Below are 21165 nucleotides of genomic sequence, written 5' to 3'. Positions count from 1 at the left end.
GAGGCTGGTGCTGTGGTAGGCGAGGACAAGAGGAACCCTGTCCCTCGTAGGTTGGCGGAAGGATGGGGTTAGAGCAGTGGTCCCCAACCTCCGGGCCGCGGACCAATACATTGCCGCAAAGAATGCAGTGGTGCAGCGGTAATTGGAATGCACCCTGCACGTCCTTAAGAAAAAAACCAAAATAAACAAGCTAATTAATTAGGTGCCGCCCGGCACGTAAATGTCGGCTCAGATCAGAGGTGATTGCAGACGTGTGGAATGGAAGAGATGTGGTTGAGGGCAGCATAGATGGTTGAGGAAGGGAAACCCTTTTCTTTGAAAAAGGAGAACATCTCCTTCGTTCTAAAGAAAATTGGATAGCTGTAGGAAAAGGAAAGTTTTCGAGGGATATGTGCCAAAATACAGGCAAATACAACTTGGGCTGAAGGTCCTGTTTTGTGTTGATTGCTCTAGAATAAGCAAGGAATGAAAGCTAACTGTGGTAAGTGGGAATGCACAATTGAGGTCACTGTTAGATCAGCGGTGATCCTGTGGAATTGCAGTGCAGGTTCAAGGGGTCATGTAGTTTGCAAGTTGACATGTTAATATTGATGGTGACAAAATAATAATATTATTAAACTTTGTAAGTTTGGAAGATCTGGTGAAGTAATGGATGATGTTTTGCTTTAAAATAGTGTTGGAAATTATCAACTGATGAAGGTTTACACAAGTTGGGAAGTAGTATGTAGGAAAGATCTTAATGCTAATTTGTTTTCCTTCCTTTCCAATTATGACTGTTTCTCTTTCTTCAGCCACTCCTTGACAGGATGAGTATGTCTGGCCTTTATTTATTTCAGATTTACAGCCTCATTTGTTTTATTTCTAATCTTTAGGAACACAGTTTAAATGTCCTTTTGTACTTATCATGATGTTTCTATGGTTGTACTTGCAGGTCTGAATATGTTTTGGTACTGTAGGTGCATTTTTTCACCGCTGCAATTTTATTACTGATCTAATTACAAATTCTGTCTCTTTAGATTGCTGTACAACTGGTCCATGTCTCTTCCTTGCAACATGGTTCTGAAGAAAGCTGTAGACAGTCTGCTGTGTTCCATGTGTCATATCCACCCAAGCTACTTTTCTTTGCTCATGGGCTGGATGGGCATCAATCTGCCTCCTATACAAATGCAACACAGACTTTCAATGACTGATGACAGCAAGAAAGAGGATCTGGATTCTGGTTTAACAGATGACTCTAAGAATGCACAAGCGCCAATTGCACTGAATGAATCCCATCTTGTTACACTTGCGGCGGCAACCCAGTCTCCAGAAGCGATTAAACAGCTCTTGGAATCCGGTTTGCCTTCGATGCTCGTAAAGAGCTTAATCAGTTTCTGCTTCAATCATATTTCCAGTTTGGATTGTGCAATGCCTCCTGTGGAGGCAGCCACGGACAGAAACAAAAGGCATCATTCACAACAACGTGCAATCAGCAGAGTTCCCCTCACAGCCGACCTGGTGGCTCCTGTTCTCCGTTTTCTCACTGAAGTCGGCAACAGCCACACCATGAAGGACTGGTTAGGGGGACCCGAAGTAAACCCCTTGTGGACTGCTCTCCTGTTCTTGTTGTGTCATTCCAGTAGTAGCAGTAATTCTGGGCACCACCACCAGAATGGGTCCCATCATGTTGGTTCCAGATATCTTCCTTCTGCCTCTTCACCGGCAGGTGTGGGATTAACCACTCAGCAAAGAACAGCAATTGAAAACTCAACAGTGGCATTCTTCTTGCAGTGCATTTCTTGTCATCCATATAATCAGAAATTAATGGCTCAGGTAATGTCAACAAAGTATATTGAATTGTTTGCTACACTTAGTTGAGAGCTGAAACTTTGTCTGAAGCACATAAATTGCATATGACTGAATTAGAGTTATGGACCAACTTTTCAATCTATTTGCAACTTTTTATGCATTGCTTAATGTGAAATTTTCCCCAGGGATGAGAAGAAGATACTTTCCCACCCTATCTTGTTCTAAACGTTTTGGTGTAAGTGATATTCATGTTAGAGCCTATTTCTGTCAATTTTCCATGCCTTAGCCAGGATTATAAGTATTAGTGATTTAAGAGGGGTGACTGATAAGATCGTGGCCTAAGGTAGAAGGAGTCAATTTTAGAAAACCCAGCACATTTATTTTTCAATACAGTCCCCTCCTACATGTACACACTTAGTCCAGTGGTCGTGGGGTGTACGGATCCTTTCTTTGTAGAAGTGGTCCACATCAGGGGCAATTGATAAGTTCGTGGCCTAAGGTGGAAGGAGATGAGTTGTTAACTTCAAACTTTCTGCATTATCACTCAAAGAGTTGAACTGCATGTGCATGTAATGAGAGAGTCTTGGACCTCCAGGTCATCCACAGCAGGGGCGATTGATAAGTTTGTCCTCCACGACCACTGGACTAAGTGTGTAAATGTAGGAAAAATAAATGTGCTAGGTTTTCTAAAATTGACTCCTCCTACCCTAGGCCACAAACTTATCAATCACCCCTTGTATTTCTATGATTGATTGTAAATTCTTCATGATCCCTAAATGTCCCAGCCAGAGAGATCTTGTCACTTTCAGAACTAGTAAGAACCAGTTACTTGGCTGTGGGCCTCATTGTATATAGACTTGACCAGCTCAGGATGAAGGTTTGCTGGAGGATCAGATAAATTCGTGTGACAGTACAGGAATTCTGTGGTCACATTGAATGATTAGTGTTTTGTACCAGATTGATTTGATTTTTCTGAAGTTAAAGTTTCCAGCTTCCACAAAGGGACTAAAGTTTGTCTAGTCATTAGTCCAGGTATTTGGATAGTGGTACAGCAACTTAACCACCATAGTTCTGTACACTGTAACTAATTAATTTACTCAGTTTCTCAGAGCTAAAATTGTACAGTTAATTCTTCTTTCATTCTTTCTTGTTGATTCCATGTGCTAGTACTCTTCAATACCTCATCTTTGTCTGTTGTTAATTTTCCATTTTGGAGTGAGTGATAAAACAAATCTGAGTGTCATCAGATGACATCTAGAGCCATGTACTTGCTGGCAAGTGGTGTGGAAAAGCAAGTAGAAATCATTATTTCATTCCTCTATAGTTTCAGATTAATTCCGCCCCTCCCCCCCGCCACCTCAACTCATTTTTCTTTTCCAACTAAGGCCAACTCTGAATGGAGACTTGAGAATGCTGGTGGTTTGGTTACTCTGAGATATCTCCAAGCTCTTGAAGGTGAAGCAGGATTCTTGGACATCAAACACCACGTTGCTCATTTTTTTCTGAATTGTACTCTGCCCTGAAAGCTGCTATGGAGCTGGTCATACTTGGACTGAGCCTGCCTCCAGCCTGGGCACCACATTGGTACTAGGGTGGCACAGTGCACAGGGTCGATCCTCTGATGTCCTGGCACACCTTGAGAGAAGGAAACTGGCAGTCGAGTTTTACATTTTGTCAAAGATAGCAAAAGACTGCAACCTCCTGCTGGATGATAGTGTAGTGATAGTGCATTGCAACAGATGCAACACCATCTGTCACTTAATTGTTTTGAGCTTTTGTTCAGCTTGTGCACAGATGTTTGAGACTCGGTGAAATTTTAGTGATGAAAACTGAGGTTTTGATCATTATAAATGTCTAATCTCATTTTTAATTTGTTTACTTACACACAACTCAATATATTTTGCTGAATAAGACTAGAATATTGTGTCAGACTTTGTCAAATGGTAATTAAACAACAAGTAGCAATGGACAAAAGCTAATTTAAAATTAAAATATTTTCAGGTTCTGTGTGAGCTATTCCAGTCAACACCTCAGCGACCAAATATCCCAACGTCGGGAAATATCTCTGGTTTTATCAGGAGGCTTTTCTTGCAGCTGATGTTGGAAGATGAAAAAGTGACCGTGTTTCTTCATTCCCCTTGCCCTGTAAGTACAAAATGACATATATCTGCAAAGTTTATCAAAATAATCATGCATTTTTTTCAGGCTGTGAAAACAAACTGAGGGGATTCGTGTCAGGTAGCATCTGGAATGAACTAGAGCGAAATGGATAGCTGACATTTCAGGTTAACCCTTAATGTATCCTGAGTTTTGTTCAGGCAGATTAGATGTGCATATTAAACAAAGGAAGTGATAATATTTAAACTATGGAGTGAGGAGGAAAAGGGGATGCAACTTGGTTTGTTCATGATATTGGAAGGGATTTAAACTAGTTTCACAGGGGAATGTGAACCTCGGAATTTCAGATGGAGATCTTCAGAAAGTAGAGACTTCAGAGTTCTGTAGAGGGCCAAGAATTTGATACGGCAAAGTACAGTATAAATTTAGATTGGTGAGAAGCATAAAGACAGACATTAACACCTTTTATAAAAAGAAAGTAACAGTGAGTAGAAATGTGGGCTCTTTATAGCAGACTGGCAAATTTATAAGAGGGAATAAGTAAATGGCAAAGGAATTAATGATTTTGTGCCAGTCTTCATGGAAGAAAATGCTCAAAGACTACTCGATTAAGTTGAAGATTCAAGCATCTAGTGACAATGAGGAACTGGAAGTATTACTGAAAATATAGTACAAGAGAAGTTGGTGAGCTTGGAGGTTACTAACCTGGTTGACCTGATCTATTTCCCGGAGATTTGAGAGCGGACTCTCAGAGTCATAGTTTGCTTTAATTAAGGTAGAGGAGTCTAAAGGGCATAAACTTAAGATATAAGTTTAAAAAATATTAAGAGAAACCGAGGGACAATTTTATTTCACACAAAAAGTGGTGGGTATTTGGGACAAGTTACCTGAAATCATGGTAGAGGCAAATGTAAAGAATGCTTCAGAAATATGTAGACATGCTAAATGAATGGGTGAGAATATAACATTTAATTAGCAGTTAAAAGATGGTGTGGATACTGAGGTAATCCATCTTGATGCATGTTACTGTGAAGAACAAAGCGATTCATTAGTATCGACGTTCTACGGGACCTAGGTTGCTTATACACAATTCACTGAAGAATTAGCAAGCAGTAAGCAGTACAAATGATATGTTAGCAGGGTTTGATTGTAGGAGTAAGGGAATCGTAGAGATTTTATAGTGCCATGGTGAGAAAGTATCTGTATTTGGAAAACCTTGTAAATTTTTTGATCTTCTTGCCAAAGAAAAGAATTTGTCATGAAGGGAGTTCAAGGGGTTATTAGGCCATTTCCTGTAATGGCCAAGTTTACCATATGGGAGTGATTGCATACACTAGAATTTCGTTCTTTAATTCTCTTAGAATCCTATAAAATGCCCTAATGACTTGACTGGCCAGATGCATGGAGAACATTTTCTCTTGCTGAATTGACTGGGTCTTGGACCAGCAACCTAGTTTGGAAAGGTTGATGAGAATCCAACTGAGAAGGAAGTTCCTTTGAGATTCGTGAACCTTAGGAGTTCTCTGCTTGGGATGCAGTGGAAATTCAAAAGCGCAGGAGAGATGGCAGATGCTAGTATTCTGAATCAATGCACAAATTGTTGAAGAAACTCAGTGGGTCAGGCAAAATCTATGGAGGAAAATGAACAGTTGTCTTCATTCAGATGAGGTCTTTGGGTATTAAGGCTATCGAGGGAGATAGATAGATATACTTTATTAATCCCGAGGGAAATTTGGTTTTGTTACAGCCGCACCAACCAAGAATAGAGCGTAAATATAGCAATACAAAAACCACAAACAATCAAACAACAAAATGCAAACTATGCCAGATGGAAAATAAGTCCAGGACCAGTCTATTGGCTCAGGGTGTCTGACCCTTCACGGGAGGAGCTGCACATTCAATGGCCACAGGCAGGAACGACCTGCCGTGTCGCCAAGTGTTGTATCACGTTGGAATGTGGCCGAAGTCCAACAGTAGAAAGTTCAGTATACGGTCTACAAACACGTTCCTCGATCGTAATATGACCCGGATTGCACCATCTGTTGTCAATCAGATCAGTAAGCACCCAACTCCTTTACGCTTACCGCTCTCAGTGCACTTCCGGTCAGACGGAACGGTATTACCCACCGAACTCCTCTTCTCCATAAGCCTCTGTTGTCTCGACCCGGTCCTCTTTCTTCCACTTTGTGATCCCCCTCTGCATCCTCTGTGTGTTTTCCTCCGGATTTCAGCAGGGGTGTCCGCCGCTCTGCTAGCTAAACCGGCCGACATTAGCTGGTCCCTGGAATACACAATGCGACCTTGCTTCTGTCCCGCGTGTCGGGATGTAACTATTTCCAGCGCTAAAAAAAACCCAAATAAAACTCTCTCTACCAGCATGTTAGAGAGGGTGCAGCTTCGACGTGTTACCGTGAGAAAAAAAATACAAAAAAATAATGTAAGTTAAAGGTAAGAAGAAGAAAGTAATAATAGATCGGAACCGCTGTACCAGGCTGCATGCACGACCGGCGCATGTGCACTACAGAATGAGATCTAATGCAATCTCAGAGATGAGATTGTGTTAGAAATTATGCTGAGGTGGAAGATCAGCCATAGTCTTGCTGAATGGTGGAAAGAACCCAAATGGCCATGAAGCCATCTGTTATAACTTATGATGTGGTAATGGTTGGTAAATTCAACCATACGTTCTATTCACAGAACTGATACTGGTGAACAAAGGTTCAGTGGTTCATTTTATTGCCAAAGTATGCATGTACAATACTACTATATTTGTCTTCTCCAGATGGCTATGAAATGCAGTCAGACTATGGGAGTTGTTGAAAGAAAAGACATCAACTCCCCACCCCTCAGCAAGAAAAACAAAAAGAAACAAAACTTGCAAACCACCTATCTCTCTCACACACTCACACACTTTGCAGTTCACCCACCTGCCAGTCAGTCACAAGAAAGAAAACACCAAACGATTGAGCTTCAGAGACATCTAAATGTTCTTGTGTATACCTTATCATAAAGTGACAGGTACTTCAAGTGATTATGAACGCAAATAGAAAATTATCCTTTTTTACAGGGGGATTGGAGTTGAGAAGTAGGGAAATATTGTTTCAGTTGTGTACGATCTTAGCGAGGCCACATTGGGAATACTGTGGACAATTCTAGCTTCCTTAAGAAAGCACCTACTCATATTTGGGGCAGGCCCTGGCTAACTTCTAGTTTGAGAGGGTCGTCTGTCATGAGTGGCTAATTCTCTAGAATTACATGTATAACAAGTGTTCAAGCATTTCTTCACAGAATGATGGAACTGGAAATGTCTGCCACAGAGGTTCATGGAGGCTTGATCATTAGAGATATTTAAAGAAAGAACATCTGGTATCGGAGAATTGAGGGCCATGAAATTAGCATAGGCGAGACCACAAGACATGAGGGTAGAATTAGGCCATTCGGCCTGTCGAGTCTGCTCTGCCATTCCATCATGGCTGATTCAATATCTCTGTCAATCTTGTTTCCCCTGCCTTCTCCCCGTAAACTTTGATGCCCTTAATAAGAACCCATCAACCTCAGCTTTAAATATACCCAATGACTTGGCCACCATGGCTGTCTGCGGCAATGGATCCCACAGATTCACCACTCTCTGGCTGAGGAAATTATTCAGCTCTTTTCTAAAGGGATGTCCTTGTGTTCTGAGTCTGTGACCTGAGGCTGAGAGGAGAGGTGTGATCATATTGAGTGATTAAACAGGAAGGGACCTGTTGGCCTATTAATGTTCCTATTTACTTATTGTTGTTTTTTAATTTATTAAAAATTGAATAATGCTTAAATGGAGCAAATAAATTGAGCAGCATCAGCAATGCCTTAAATGATCTCGATGCAAGTATGCATCTGAAATTCACAAGTAGTTGAATAAAAAATATTCAGTCAAGTAAGTAATAAAATCAGAACTTCATACATTTCTATGTAAGCCACTGTCCCGTTTAGGAAAGCAGATCATTTGTTTTTGATAGTGCATCTACAATGGATGCAAATTCATAATGAAAAGTACAGGAACTTTTGTGAAATTAAATTTGTGCAATTCACTCTGCATTAATCGCCTGTCATTATAGCTGAATAAGAGTACACCTGTTTCTGTTCCTTGTATAGGGAAGCATCCACTAGATGGCTTCCTTAGACTATATGTTCATCAACACAGTCAAATTAAGAACCAGATAATAGTGCCATATGATTGAAAGACATTGCTTTTCCTTGACTTTAACACTGTTACATTTGGTTAACAAAACTATCAACCATTTTGTGTTCTTTATTCAGCACTTCTGAGATAGAGGACATTACCTTCTTTAATTCAGTTCCCTTAATAGTAAAATATAAACACAAAGTACTAGAAATAATTAGGCCATGTTTTTTTAATTAAATGCAATCATGAACAATAGCCAGATCAGAAATGCTGATCAAGTCGACTAGTTCCCAAAGAGAACTCTGGTAGGCCAATCAGATGGTTCGCAGCTGCTCAGCGATAGAACACAAAAAGATCATATGTACAGTTAAAAAATAGTAGAAATACTGGGATCATGATGATCATGATGAAGTCTGCTGAAGAGAGACAGCATTTATACACATGCTAAAAACTAATCCCTACCGGGAGAAAACCACCTGTTCTTTCCGCACTGTTCTCCAGCAGTTGAAGGACTAAGTCCAGCTGGAACATAACTCACAAGTGCTCTTGAAAGTCAGGTATTAACCCTACCTACCAACAACCAAGCATTGCCATCCTGGTCCCCTTCATGATAACTTATGAAGAGGCATGTGACGACCCCCCCCCCCCCCCCCAGAGATGATAGGTGTTTGTGCACTCGACTCTTGAAGGCTTGGACCCCATCGTCGCAGATGTTTCCAACCACAGCATCTGGAAGGCTGTTCCAAATTCTGACAGCACAGTGAAATGAGGATAAAAAAAATGAGGATACTTAAAATGTTAGTTTAAAGATGACAGGTGTGGGAGAAAGAATCATTTGAAATTAAAAGAAAATCATTTCAGTACTCTGAGGCGGGTTGTCATGCCTAGTTTAGTATTGGTCAGTATACTCTTCATTCTTGTAAAGGTGCGTTTTGCCACCCCTATTCTTCTTTTGATGTCCATGTCACACCTGCCATCTGATGTCACCCAACTTCCTAAGTAGCAAAAGTTCTATACTTGTTCTGTGTCTTCCCCGTTTATTCTCAGCCTGCAGATAGGAATGTCCTTTTTGGATATCACCATACATTCTGTCTTTTTGCAATTGATAGATAGACCCATTTTTGCACTTCCTTCAACAACTATATCAATTAAGTTCTGTAGTTCTTCCTCCGTACTTGCAATTAACACAGTGTCATCTGCATATCTGAAATTATTGATGTTTTCACCGCCAACTTTGATTCCCAAGATGTTGCTTATTTTTTGTAATATTGTTTCACTGTACATATTAAATAAATCAGGGGAGAAAACACATCCTTGTCTAACGCCGCTCTTGATTTTTGTAAACTGACTCACTTCTCCATCTATTCTTACAGCAGCAGTTTGTTCCCAGTACAGATTTCTGATTAGGCAGAGGTCTTTCAAATCTAGATCTAGAGTTTTCTGTAGTATTTCAAATAACTTATTGTGCTTCACTTTATCAAATGCTTTCGTGTGTTATTTTCATTTTTCATTTCAATGTCATTTTCACCTTTTCTATTGTCATCATTCTTATTCTTGAAATTTCAGAGAATTATCTTGCTTCTCCATCTTACATTTCCTTCAAAGTATGTACTTATGATTACCTTTCATCTTGCACTATCATTCCATTTTGGTATATAATTTCTCTTGCCTTTTACCCTGCCACAAATGTTTTATCTTCCCTTTCCCTTCACCTTTATATTGTAAAATTAATTCTGATTATATTCCCCATTTCTTTGGAAAGGCCAATAGCCTGAAATATTAACATTTTTTTCTCTCTTCAGAGGCACAACTTGGCACACTCAATATTTTCAGGATTTATTTTATTTCATATTTTCATCATTGGCTTTGGAAGTGGTAGTTTAATTAATCCTGAGGTTCTAACTTAAAAATTATCATAGAATAGATGCTGTATAGAGGAAGGTCATCTGGACCTTTTGTGTTTAAGCAACTCACTAGTTCCACCCCCTGGCCTTTCTCCTTGGCCTTGCAATTTTTTCTTCACCTTGCATTTTATTTAGTTACTAGTTAAAAGCTACAATGGAACCTGCTCCCATCAGATTTGCAGATAATACATTGCAATCCTAATCACACATTGTATAAATAAGTTTTACTCATGTTGATCTTAATTCACTTCCCTTCCATTGTATTCCTGTGATCTCTCGTCCTCTCACTCCACCAAAGGTGCAGCTTCACATTTCAGATATTTGTATCAAATCTTGCCTCATTGTTTCAAAAGAAAAAGCTATTTAGAGCTCTCTGATCAATCTTTCGGCGTTCATATAATTCCCAGGGTTGATTCTTGTGAATCTTTTTTGGACCCTTGGTAATGTCTGTGAATCCTTAAATGTGGCAGCTATGAATGCAACACCCCAGTTACTCCAGTTGAGGTCCTCCTTAAATCTTTTATAAAGGTTCAGCACAACTTCCCTGCTTTTATATTGTATGCCTCCTCATAAAACCTGACATTGCGTTGGATTTGTTAAGTGTTTTTTCATCCTGCCTTATTACTTGTCTTCCCTCCCCCCCCCCCCCCACCTCCACCCACAAAGACATCTGCTCACTCCGATGCATGCTGTGGAACTGTTTGCTTTATTCTGTGCTGCCTCTCATTCTTTCAACAAAATGCATCAGAGAGTTGTACAGCATCAAAACAGGCCTGTTAGTCATCCATATCTATGTCAACCATCATGCCAATCTACTGTATGCTACTCCATTAATTCCATTTTCCTTTGTCCTGCTCATTCAGGTACTCAATGCCTCTTAAAGGTTACTTCCCCTGCCTTCACCACCAGCTCTCCAGATAATATGGGGAAAGGTTTACCCCATAGATCCCCTTTAAACCACCTTCCTCTCAACTTAAATCTATGCTCTCTGCTTTTAGACATCCTACCACAGAAAACAAACTCTGTCTACCTGATTGTTTCTGATGATTTTATATGCATCCTATCATGTCATCTCTTAGCCCCTTTTACTCCAGGGAAAATATCCAGTCTCTCTCATGTCTCCTGGTAATTCAAACTCTCCAGTCCAGTGAACATCCTTGTGAATCAATTGCGTCCCCTCAAATTAAATCACTTCCTTTCTTTGGTGTAGTGACCAGAAATTCCATTTTTAGGAATCTTTGTGCTTGTACTCCAAGCTATTTCTGTTCTCAATGTATGCCTTCAACTTCCTAAAATGTGACACTTTGCACTTGTTAGAGTTAAGTTTCATCTGGCACTCCCTTGTCCACCTTCCCAGTTCATACAGTACCGCAGCATAAAAGGCAGGACCAACAGGCTCCGGGGCAGCTTCTTCCACCAGGCCATCAGACTGATTAACTCAGGCTGATTTGAGTGTATTTCTATGTAACATTGATTGTTCTATTTATTATATATTACTATGATTGTACATTTGGACGAAGACGTAACGTAAAAGATTTTTACTCCTCATGTATGTGAAGGATATAAGAAATAAAGTCAATTCAATTCAACGACAAGTCAACAAAGTTAAACATCCTTCTTCACTGTCTGATATCCTACCATCTTTGATGTCATTTGCTAACTTATTAATCATGTCACCTACATTCTAATACAAATCATCACTATATATGATCAGCAAAGTACCCAGCGTCAGACCCTGTAGCACACCACTGCTTACAGGCTTCCAATCTGGAAAAAACAATATACTCCCACCAAGTCAGTTTGCCAAATCTGCCTAGATCCCATTTGATTCAACTTTCTGGAGCAGCCTACTATGTGAGATCTTGTCTAAAGTCCACAAGAGTGATTTGCCATCCAGCCCTTGTCTGTCGTCTTGATCACCTCTTCAAAATCACTGTCAAATTCATGACATGATTTCCCACTCTAAAAGATGGAAAATCATATCAGCCCTTGCCTTTCCAAATGGAAATAAATCTTTTCTCTCCCTATCCTTTCCAGTAACTTGCACACCATTGATGTAAGGCTCCCTAGCCTGTAAGGCTTAACATTGCTGCTGTTCTGAAATAAAACCAGAATGTTAAGCTATCCATTGGTTTTCTGGTACTTCACCTGTGGCTAATGAAGTTACAAAGATCTCTGCCAGGGATCCTTGACTTTTCATGGCATCCGTAGATATATCTGTTCAGGCCCTGGGGATTTAATACCGTTGTGTGTTTCAAGTCCCCATTTCTGTGCATTACATTGCATCTCGCCATTCCATCAGTCTTTCCATATCTTGCTGCAACATATCACTATCTTCAAATGAGTTCGCAATACTGACAGTTTTGTGTCATCTATGAATTTGAGAAGTTGTGGCTTGTTATCTCCAAATCTTTATTAATTAGATCAAAACACTCTTGTGATCATAACACTTATTTCTTTGTGACCTCAACTCTTTTTATCCCTGTTTACACTATCATTGCCATTTTAAATATTTTTAATGTTTGTGTACTTTTCTGTAATCTCCCTACATATTTGCACCTCTACATGGGTGACCACCTGAAGACACTCAGAAATGTAATGTTCTCTGCCATTTCTTCCTCTAACCAAATTCTGTCGTTGTTCCTTTTGTTACACCCTCTCTCTAGTTTTGTAATGTTTTTAATCAGTATTGTTTCCCCATCCCTTTCCTTTCTAAACACTTTGTAGACAGGAGTATCTAATGGCAAGTCCTGCTGTTAGAGCTATCACTTTTTTTTTAATCACCACCATATCATGTTTGAAGTGGTACATGTTCCAAGCATTCACAAACGTGCATAGTGAACCATATATACCTTTTCTATTTTCATGGGCTATAGTCAAATCATTATGATAAGTATTCTAGTGTGAACTACAAAATGGTTACAAAATTAATCTGACTCTCTCTGCAGGTGAAGTCTTACGGTTTTATAGTGTGGCCCTTCCCCATACACTCTAGTTTCCATAAGACCTATCCCTTGCCATACACTTTGTTTTCTTAAGTACTCCCTTAATTGAACTGCAACCTTTTATTTCCAGTGTAGTTTTTCTTCCTCTGATTCTACCCTGGGGTTCCTACAAATATCAAATTAGTCTAACTAGGTGGTGTTCAATTGCAGCTTGTAACTTGCATGATATGTGGTATAGATTCTTATTGACTTGATAGTACAGTGTGTATAAAAGTAAGGTTAGAATACCATCAGAGCCTTTAAGGAGAAGGTAAGTAAGTGAGAGGTCAGGAATGAAGAGTCGTAATCATAAATGTAAATGCAAAGATCAGCAGGAATAATTTAGAAAGCTGCTAATGATCAAAGTTAGATGAGGGATAGATGACAAAAGTGGTTGGAAGTAGAATGGAGACGGTGAGTATAATTGCAACCGTTTGTTCTCATTGGGCAGGCGGTATCAAAACTTAGTTAACTTGTCGATTTCTACTTCAGCGGAGTTGCTTTTTTTTTAAACAAAATTGTGATCGTCTGTGATTTATTTATTTTATTTTTTTACAGCTTTATAAAGGTCGAATTAATGCCACTAGCCATGTGATCCAACATCCTATGTATGGAGCTGGGCATAAATATCGAACTCTTCATTTGCCAATTTCAACTACATTAGCAGAAGTTTTGGACCGTGTATCAGGTAGGTTAATTTATTTGATGTAACGTTCTTGTTGCAAAAACTAGTAAAATTATGTTAATCCAAAATGTAGCTGTGACATTTAAGTCCCTGATATAGAAAGAGCTTCATAGGGGTTGGTGGGGGGGGGGGGGGGGAAACAAAACAAAAAGAGCTTTGCTATAAATTCCATTAATTACTATAATGTAGAAGATTATGAGGAAATGATTAGTTCTGGATGTGCTTAGGTGGTTTATTTCATACATTGTCTGCAAGACTGTGAATAATTCTATTTAGTTAATGTATACACCCTTGTGACAGATTACATTCTTATAATTTAAGTAAAAAAAAACTGAAATTGCTGAAATAGAAATGTAGAACTTTACCTGTATTTACAGCTATATTTGATCAGTGCTGGTGGCCATAGAATATCATTAAAGTGGTAATTTTAATTTTGTTAATTTCTATGTTCATGTTTTCACAGAAAGTAGGAAATGTTGATTTACTTTGTAGCTATTGGATACCTTTTCATTTTCCACGCTAACAGAAGTGATACCCTTCTTTGTTAATTAGTGTAGTAATTCTAATATTAAAGTTCAAAGTAAATTTATTATCGGTACATATATGTGACCATATACAACCCTGAGATTTGTTTTTTTGCGGGCATATTCAGTAAATCCAAGAACCATAATAAAATCAATGAAAGACTGCACCCATTAGGGTGGACAAACAACCAGTGGTGCAAATACAAGAGATAAAAAGATAATTAAACACAAATATCAAAACATGAAATGAGGAGTCCTTGAAAAGTGAACCCATAGGTTGTACAACCATGCTAACAATCAGAAGTGTTAAATGTTGCATTTTCCATGTTGCACCAGATAATTGCAAGGGAATGTGTTCTTTCAGACTTTTAATGGTTAGTGTGTTTTTTTTTCCCATTTGGATTAAGTAGTGTAGAAGCAAATTTTGCAATTTTATGTAATACTAATCGTGTTTGATAATACAGGTTGACCACCACAAATCTGGAGCGACTGGGACCTGTGCAGTGTTGGATTAGTGATTTTGTAAAATCACAGGTAGTTAGGTTAGGATTAAATAAATAAGCACCTCTAACCCATTTGATCACCTCACCCTACCTTTAAAGTACCCAGTAAATACTGCAAGTTGGTGAATAACGAAAAAAGAAATGACAAATGAAAAGCAGGTGAACTCGGGGCTTAAATTTTTCATCAGAAACTAACTTATTAAACTCATCAACAAAGTCAGCAGCTGCTTCCGTGTCTGCTGACTGTTTTTCACCATGCACTGCATGAAACTTTGTCTTGTAGCTGCTTGAAGTGCTGAAGCCACCCTTCTCAGTAATCACACTCATAATCCAGTCCGAATTCTTCATGAAATAATTTCACTTGTTCCTTCACCATCTGTCCTGAGAGCTCTACACCTTTGCTGACATGGAGTTTAAACCATTTTATAAGAACCTTATTTAGTTGTGAACATCTTCCATCTTTCATTTTTTTTCCTTGTGCACATTTTTTTTTTGATTTGCTGTCGGTAAAGAACTGGAGCAATTTTTCTTTTAGTTTTTTTTATATCATAAACTATGGAAGGGCCAATTTTATACAAGTCACATATGCTTTTCATAGACACACCACTTGAGTTTTTTCAGAAATTCCACCTTGTATAAATAACATATGGTGTTTGCGCTTTGCACCATGAGAAGCACTTCCTTTATTCAATGACGACATGACTGGGGCGAGATAAACACAGGTTATAAAGATCGATACAGAATAGCAGAGGAATGACTTGCTTCTTTTAAAGACTGCGCCAAAAGCTGAGTCTGCTAATGGTGCCACCAAAACGGTGGCAATGGGTTTGTGCAGTGACGCAGGAAATTTGAAATTAGGCTAGCAAAAATTATGTCCGAACTAGCAGTGGAACCGGATTACTGATTGCTGGCTTCAAAGTGGTTAACTTCTACTTTGTTAATATCCAGTGCTGGTTTTATACATCATCACTCTTGAGCAACTTTAACAATTCTTTAAAGTTTATTGTTCCCTGCATTACAAGTGTGCTCCTGTTAAGTGAATAAAAGATGTAATGTGTGAAGCATTAATACCTTGTGCCTCAGTAAGATTGAAGGACGAATTATTTGTATCCAGAAGAGCGAATTTCAATGTCGCATGTACATTTAAGAATTGCAGATATTTCTTAATGGTAACTGGAGGTAGAGAGATTCTTTTCATAGTTATTATTGGAGTATTTGTCTTGACATCTATTTTTGCTTTGTCTTTGTTTGCACATTAGATACACCAAGTATAACTGCTAAATTGATTAGTGAGCAAAAAGAGGAAAAGGAGAAAAGGAACCAGGAGGAGAAGGACAAGTTGAAGAACGACAATGGGTTCCAGGACAACTACAGTGTTGTTGTTGCCTCTGGTAATTAATGTTGACATACATGTGGGATCGTGTAATTTTGCTTCATTGTTTTGAGCCCCTCATTCCCTTCAGATAACCAGTGAAAGAGTTTAGTGACTTTTTGATTTCAGAATAGAGAAAAATTGTGAATAGGATTTATAGTGATGTGTATAAATCCTATTATACACATAGGATACACATATTATGACTTTGGCCTTTTTAACAGAGGATTGTTTCAGCCATCAAAGTAGATTCTAGTGAAATAATTTTATTTGAAGCTATATTTGGTTTTGGTGTTTAAAGCATAGATTTCCTGTAATATATTACTATGGATTTGATTTAGGCTTTATGTTCTTCAAATGAGTTCTCTACATTAGTCAATAACTAAAGTGGCCATGTTGACTAACCCTGCTATCGTGCAAATTCTTTTAGTTAGATTCCTACTCTAATTTGAGGTTGTTTGACTACATAAATGTCTTGTGGTCTTATAAATTCAGTGTAAGATGTTGATACACAAAATAGAGGCCCATTGATGCAACAATCCTTGTTCAATTTCATTGATTTTTGCAGACTTGAGCACTTTACTATAAACCAAGTTACCACAATTCATGGCTTAATTTGCATTTTCCCATCCTCTTTTCAAGGAGGTTTTCATCAAGCAAATTTCATGCAACTGATCTTGGCAGCAAATGTAGACAGTTGAGTATAGAGCAGCGTTTGATATTTTCTGAACCATTTTATTTCCTCATCAATCTCTGATATTTTCTGTATGAGTGTGGTAGTTACACAGACATGAGAAAATCTGCAGATGCTGGAAATCCAAAGCAACACACACAAAATGCTGGAGGAGCTCCTCAGGTCAGGCAGCATCTATTGAAAAGAGTAAACAGTCAACATTTTGGGCCAAGGCCCTTCATCAGGACTGGAAAGGAAGGGGAGAAGTCAGAGTAAGATGATGGGGGGAGGTGAGGAAGATGTGCAAGATGGCAGATGATGGGTGAAACCAGGGGAGGGAATGAAGTAAAGAGCTAGGAAGTTGATTGGTGAAAGAGATAAAAGGCTGGAGAAGGGGTGTCTGAAAGGGGAGGACAGAAGACCATGGAGGAAAAGAGAGGGGGAGGTGAGAGAGGAAAATGGGAATGAAGGAGAGGAGGGAGGGGCAAATACCTGAAGTTCAAGAAATCAATGTTTGTGCCATCCGGTTGGAAGCTACTCAGATGGAATATAAGGTGTTGATCCACCAACCTGAGTGGCCTCATCATGGCAATAGAGGAGGGCATGGACTGGCCTGTCGGAATCGGAAGTAGAATTGAAATGGGTAGCCACCAGGAGATCCTCCTTTTTCTGGCAGTTGGAGCAAAGGTGCCTGGTGAAGCACTCTCCCAATTTATGCTGGGTCTCACTGATATTCAGCAGGCCACACCAGGAGCACTGGATACGGTAGATGACCCCAACAGACTCGCAGCTGAAGTGTTGCCTCACCTGGAAGGACTGTTTGGAGTCCTGAATGGTAGTGAGGGAGGAGGTGTAGGGGCAGCTGTGGCATTTGTTCTGCTTGCAAGGGTAAGCGCCAGGAGGGAGATCAGTGGTGAGGTCCACTTGGAAGGATAAGTACCAGGAGGGTGATCCATGGGGAGTGTGATAGTTGTGCATTTTTCATTCAAGCAAAGCTTACTGAGCACCTGCCTGCTACGTTGGTGATCTTTGATTGAAAATATTAAATATGACTTGGGGACTACACGGTCGTGCCATCTGCACTCTGGGTTAGATTTTACTGGACATGGTTCATATAAAAGAAAACTCTGCAGTTAGTAAGCATGCTCTGTAACTTGCTGTTTAGGTTTAAAATAAATGAACATTTATCTTGAGTATGTGTCACAGGCCCTACACTGTTTCATACTTTAACAGGTCTAAAGTCTCAGTCAAAAAGAGCTGTTTCATCTACACCCCCACGACCACCATCCAGGAGAGGAAGAGTGATGACTGATAAGTTGGCAACAACTTCCTCTTCTTCAGAATCTACTAACAAAACGATTAGTGTCCCCGTGTTCCATCTGTATCACAGGCTTTTACAAGGTGAGTAAATGCTACAAGAAGGTTATTAATAAGGCATTGGAACCCTTTAAATATTAGGGTTGTATAGCATAGAATCGGGCCATTCACCCATCTATACCCACCTCATTTGCCCACATTTGGTCCGTAGTCTTTTTCTCATATCCTCTCCAAATGCTTGTCCAATTGCCTTTAAAATGTAATTGCATCTGCCTTTACCACTCCTCTGGTAGCTTGTTCCATATAACTGCCACTCTCTGTGGAAAATCTTATCCCCCCAGGATGTCCTTAACTGTATTCCATCTTAACCCATGCCCTCCAGTTTAAGACTTCCCCAGCCAAGGCAAAAGACTCTATCACTCTTGCCTTCCATTCCAGGCAACATCGTACTGAATCTTTTCTGCTGCCACATTCTTCCTGAAATGTAGCCGATCAGTGATTTTGTACAGATTAATGAGACATATCAACTTCTCTACCCAGTGCCTCAGTCTGTGAAGCCAAGCATGCTGAATGTTGCTGCTTTCCTCTAGGCTGTGAAACTAATGAATATCGTGCCACCACCGAGATCATGTCACTAGGACAGTGAGCTGTTTATTGTTACTGTTGTGTTTATTGTTTACCTCTGCACACTACATGCATTTTGAATTATATTTCAAAATATTTGTGGTAAAATTTTGTTTGTGATGTATGTATTTGTGGGTGCACTGTGGTCCAGAAGGAACCTTGCTTCATTTGGTTGTATATTTGTACAGTCAGATGACAATAAACTTGAACTTGAATGCTGGCTTCACTAACTTTTTCCACATCTGTCATCACTTTCAGAGAAGTATGAACTTGTCCCTGTGTACATCAACACTCCTGCTTTCCCTGCCATTTGTTCGAGTATATGATGTCCTGAAATGCCTGTCTCTGCCTCTTTCCTTTGGTTCTCAGCTTCCAATTAAACTTCCAGTCTCTGCCCTAGTTAGATGCTTATTGTTCCCACTCCTTGGTTTGGCTGCACATTTAACCACATTCCTGAACTTTGGCTCCAGATGTACTTTAGTCGCATTCCTGACCCCTAGCTCCAGCCAATCAAGACAATATGACAATAACCCCAGTTAAAGTTCTGGCATCTATTAGATTATAACATGGTCCAAACAAGAGACCAGAATATTTATAATACCTCTACCTTGTGGCAGTTACTGATGACTCCTGTGCTATTACATTGTACTATTTTCTTTTGCATCAACCTGCTCTCCAATCATCAACATCAACAAGATGCAAGCTACTCATGTCAGAACTCACCAGGGCCATCCAAATAAAGTTGTCATTAGGCAGTAAGTCATAGATGTCCAGTCAACAAGAGCAGTAAGGTGTCCACAACTTAATTGGCTTTCATGATGTCTGCCATATTTGGCTCTTGTTTAGAAATTCTAAGCATCTCTACAGAGGAGAACTGGGGCAGTTTTGATGAAAATATTGTAAGTTGGAGATTGAGGAACTAATTAGCTGCAAATATGAGGTGTTGTTGGACTTAGAAGCTCCTCTATTCCCCAACTGGGGAAAATAACTCCATGGCACCTAAATGCAGAGGTCCAGGTGAAAATCGATAACCTAAAGAACAGATGAACGGTGAAGAGAGTGCAGGAAGCTTGGCAACTCCGACAACCATGACATAACTGGATTCTTCAACATTGTGAAAAGCCATCCATAGCCCAAACCCACAAGACCCCAACCCAGCAATGGACTAACTTATTAGAGTTTGGCAATCATTGCAAACAGGAAGGTTCAAAGACCTCAGCCAATATCTTACTCTTGATGTGTGCACGCTTGGCACTAATTTACAGCAAATTCTTTTCAGGCCACTCTTCTTGCCACTCCTGATCTATGATGTTAAATACCCTGATGCAGCTAGAAAAAATAACAAGGTGTCTCGAGCACACGATGCCAAATCTGAAATCTTAAACTTAGTGGTTAAGAGCTTCAGTCACAAAACCAAAATCTTGTTGTCCACATCTGGATTGCGGAAGAAATACCAATAGACCATAGATGCTATAATTTTGATCATCTTCATGAAAGGAGACAACACTGTGATAACTAGAGATAAGTTCTTCTGAACTGCCTCCTCCCAGTGGTTGAAGAGCTGCTCCTGAACTGCAGTTTGGATTTCTTTCATCTAGAGCTGGGGTTCCCAATCTTTTTTATGCTATGAACCCCTAATGTTAATTGAGGTGTCCGTGGATCCCAGGTTGAAAACCCCGATCAAGAGGTATGAACATGATTTTCAGTATGACAATTTCTATGAAATGTGCATAAGATAGTGCCAATAAACTACCTTGATTGTGGCACACTATCCACAAGTTTGGCTGCTCACAGAAATGTGTGCTCATTTTGTTTGATCTATGACAACATGATAAGAACCAACATGAGCCAATCTCAGTGAAGGTCAGTGTCACTGTCATGGTCAGAATGCTTTTTTAAAATCGTTCCTGGCATAATGTTACTTCCAACAAATTTCTCATGTACGGGCAGTCCAAATTTGAGGTCATCGGAACTTCAGTAGTTGAGCTTCATTATGCCAACCGTGCTTGTATCTGTTCACACAGGGAAGCAACTTTTAAACCACGTTGACTCATTCTCTGAAGCATACAAAAGGAAGAGCTTTGCAGTTAACTGTTTCAAGACAAAGATCCTCAAACAGCCTGAACACTCTGTACCATGTTGCCTTCTGACAGGAAGACCCTGCACTTTGCAGAGGGAATCAAAATCAGTTTTATCGTCACCGGCATGTGTCGTGAAATTTGTTCGTTTAGCAGCAGCAGTTCAATGCAATACATAATCTAGAAGAAAAAACAAATAATGATAAATAAGTAAATCAACTACAATATACATATATTGAATAGATTAAAAATTGTGCAAAAAACAAATAATATATATTAAAAAAGGTTCATTGTCCATTTAGAAATCAAATTGCAGGGGAGGGAAGCTGTTCCTGAATCACTGAGTGTGTGCCTTCAGGTTTCTGTACCTCCTACCTGATGGTAACAGTGAGAAAAGAGCATGCCCTGGGTGCTGGAGGTCCTTAATAAT

At 39.5% G+C, this 21165-nt stretch overlaps 1 protein-coding gene across 1 annotated transcript in view; it reads left to right on the top strand.

The window, feature by feature from the left end:
* birc6 (baculoviral IAP repeat containing 6) overlaps positions 1–21165 on the top strand; it is a 270551-nt gene that overhangs the window by 158837 nt on the left and 90549 nt on the right. Inside the window, 5 exon segments of the mRNA XM_072264879.1 lie at positions 1017–1812; positions 3790–3933; positions 13518–13647; positions 15931–16062; positions 17950–18117. Coding sequence (XP_072120980.1) covers positions 1017–1812; positions 3790–3933; positions 13518–13647; positions 15931–16062; positions 17950–18117 — 1370 coding nt within the window.

The sequence above is a fragment of the Mobula birostris genome, chromosome 8 (assembly GCF_030028105.1).
Source record: "Mobula birostris isolate sMobBir1 chromosome 8, sMobBir1.hap1, whole genome shotgun sequence".
NCBI lineage: Eukaryota > Metazoa > Chordata > Chondrichthyes > Myliobatiformes > Myliobatidae > Mobula > Mobula birostris.
This window is presented reverse-complemented; position numbering and strand designations above follow the sequence as displayed.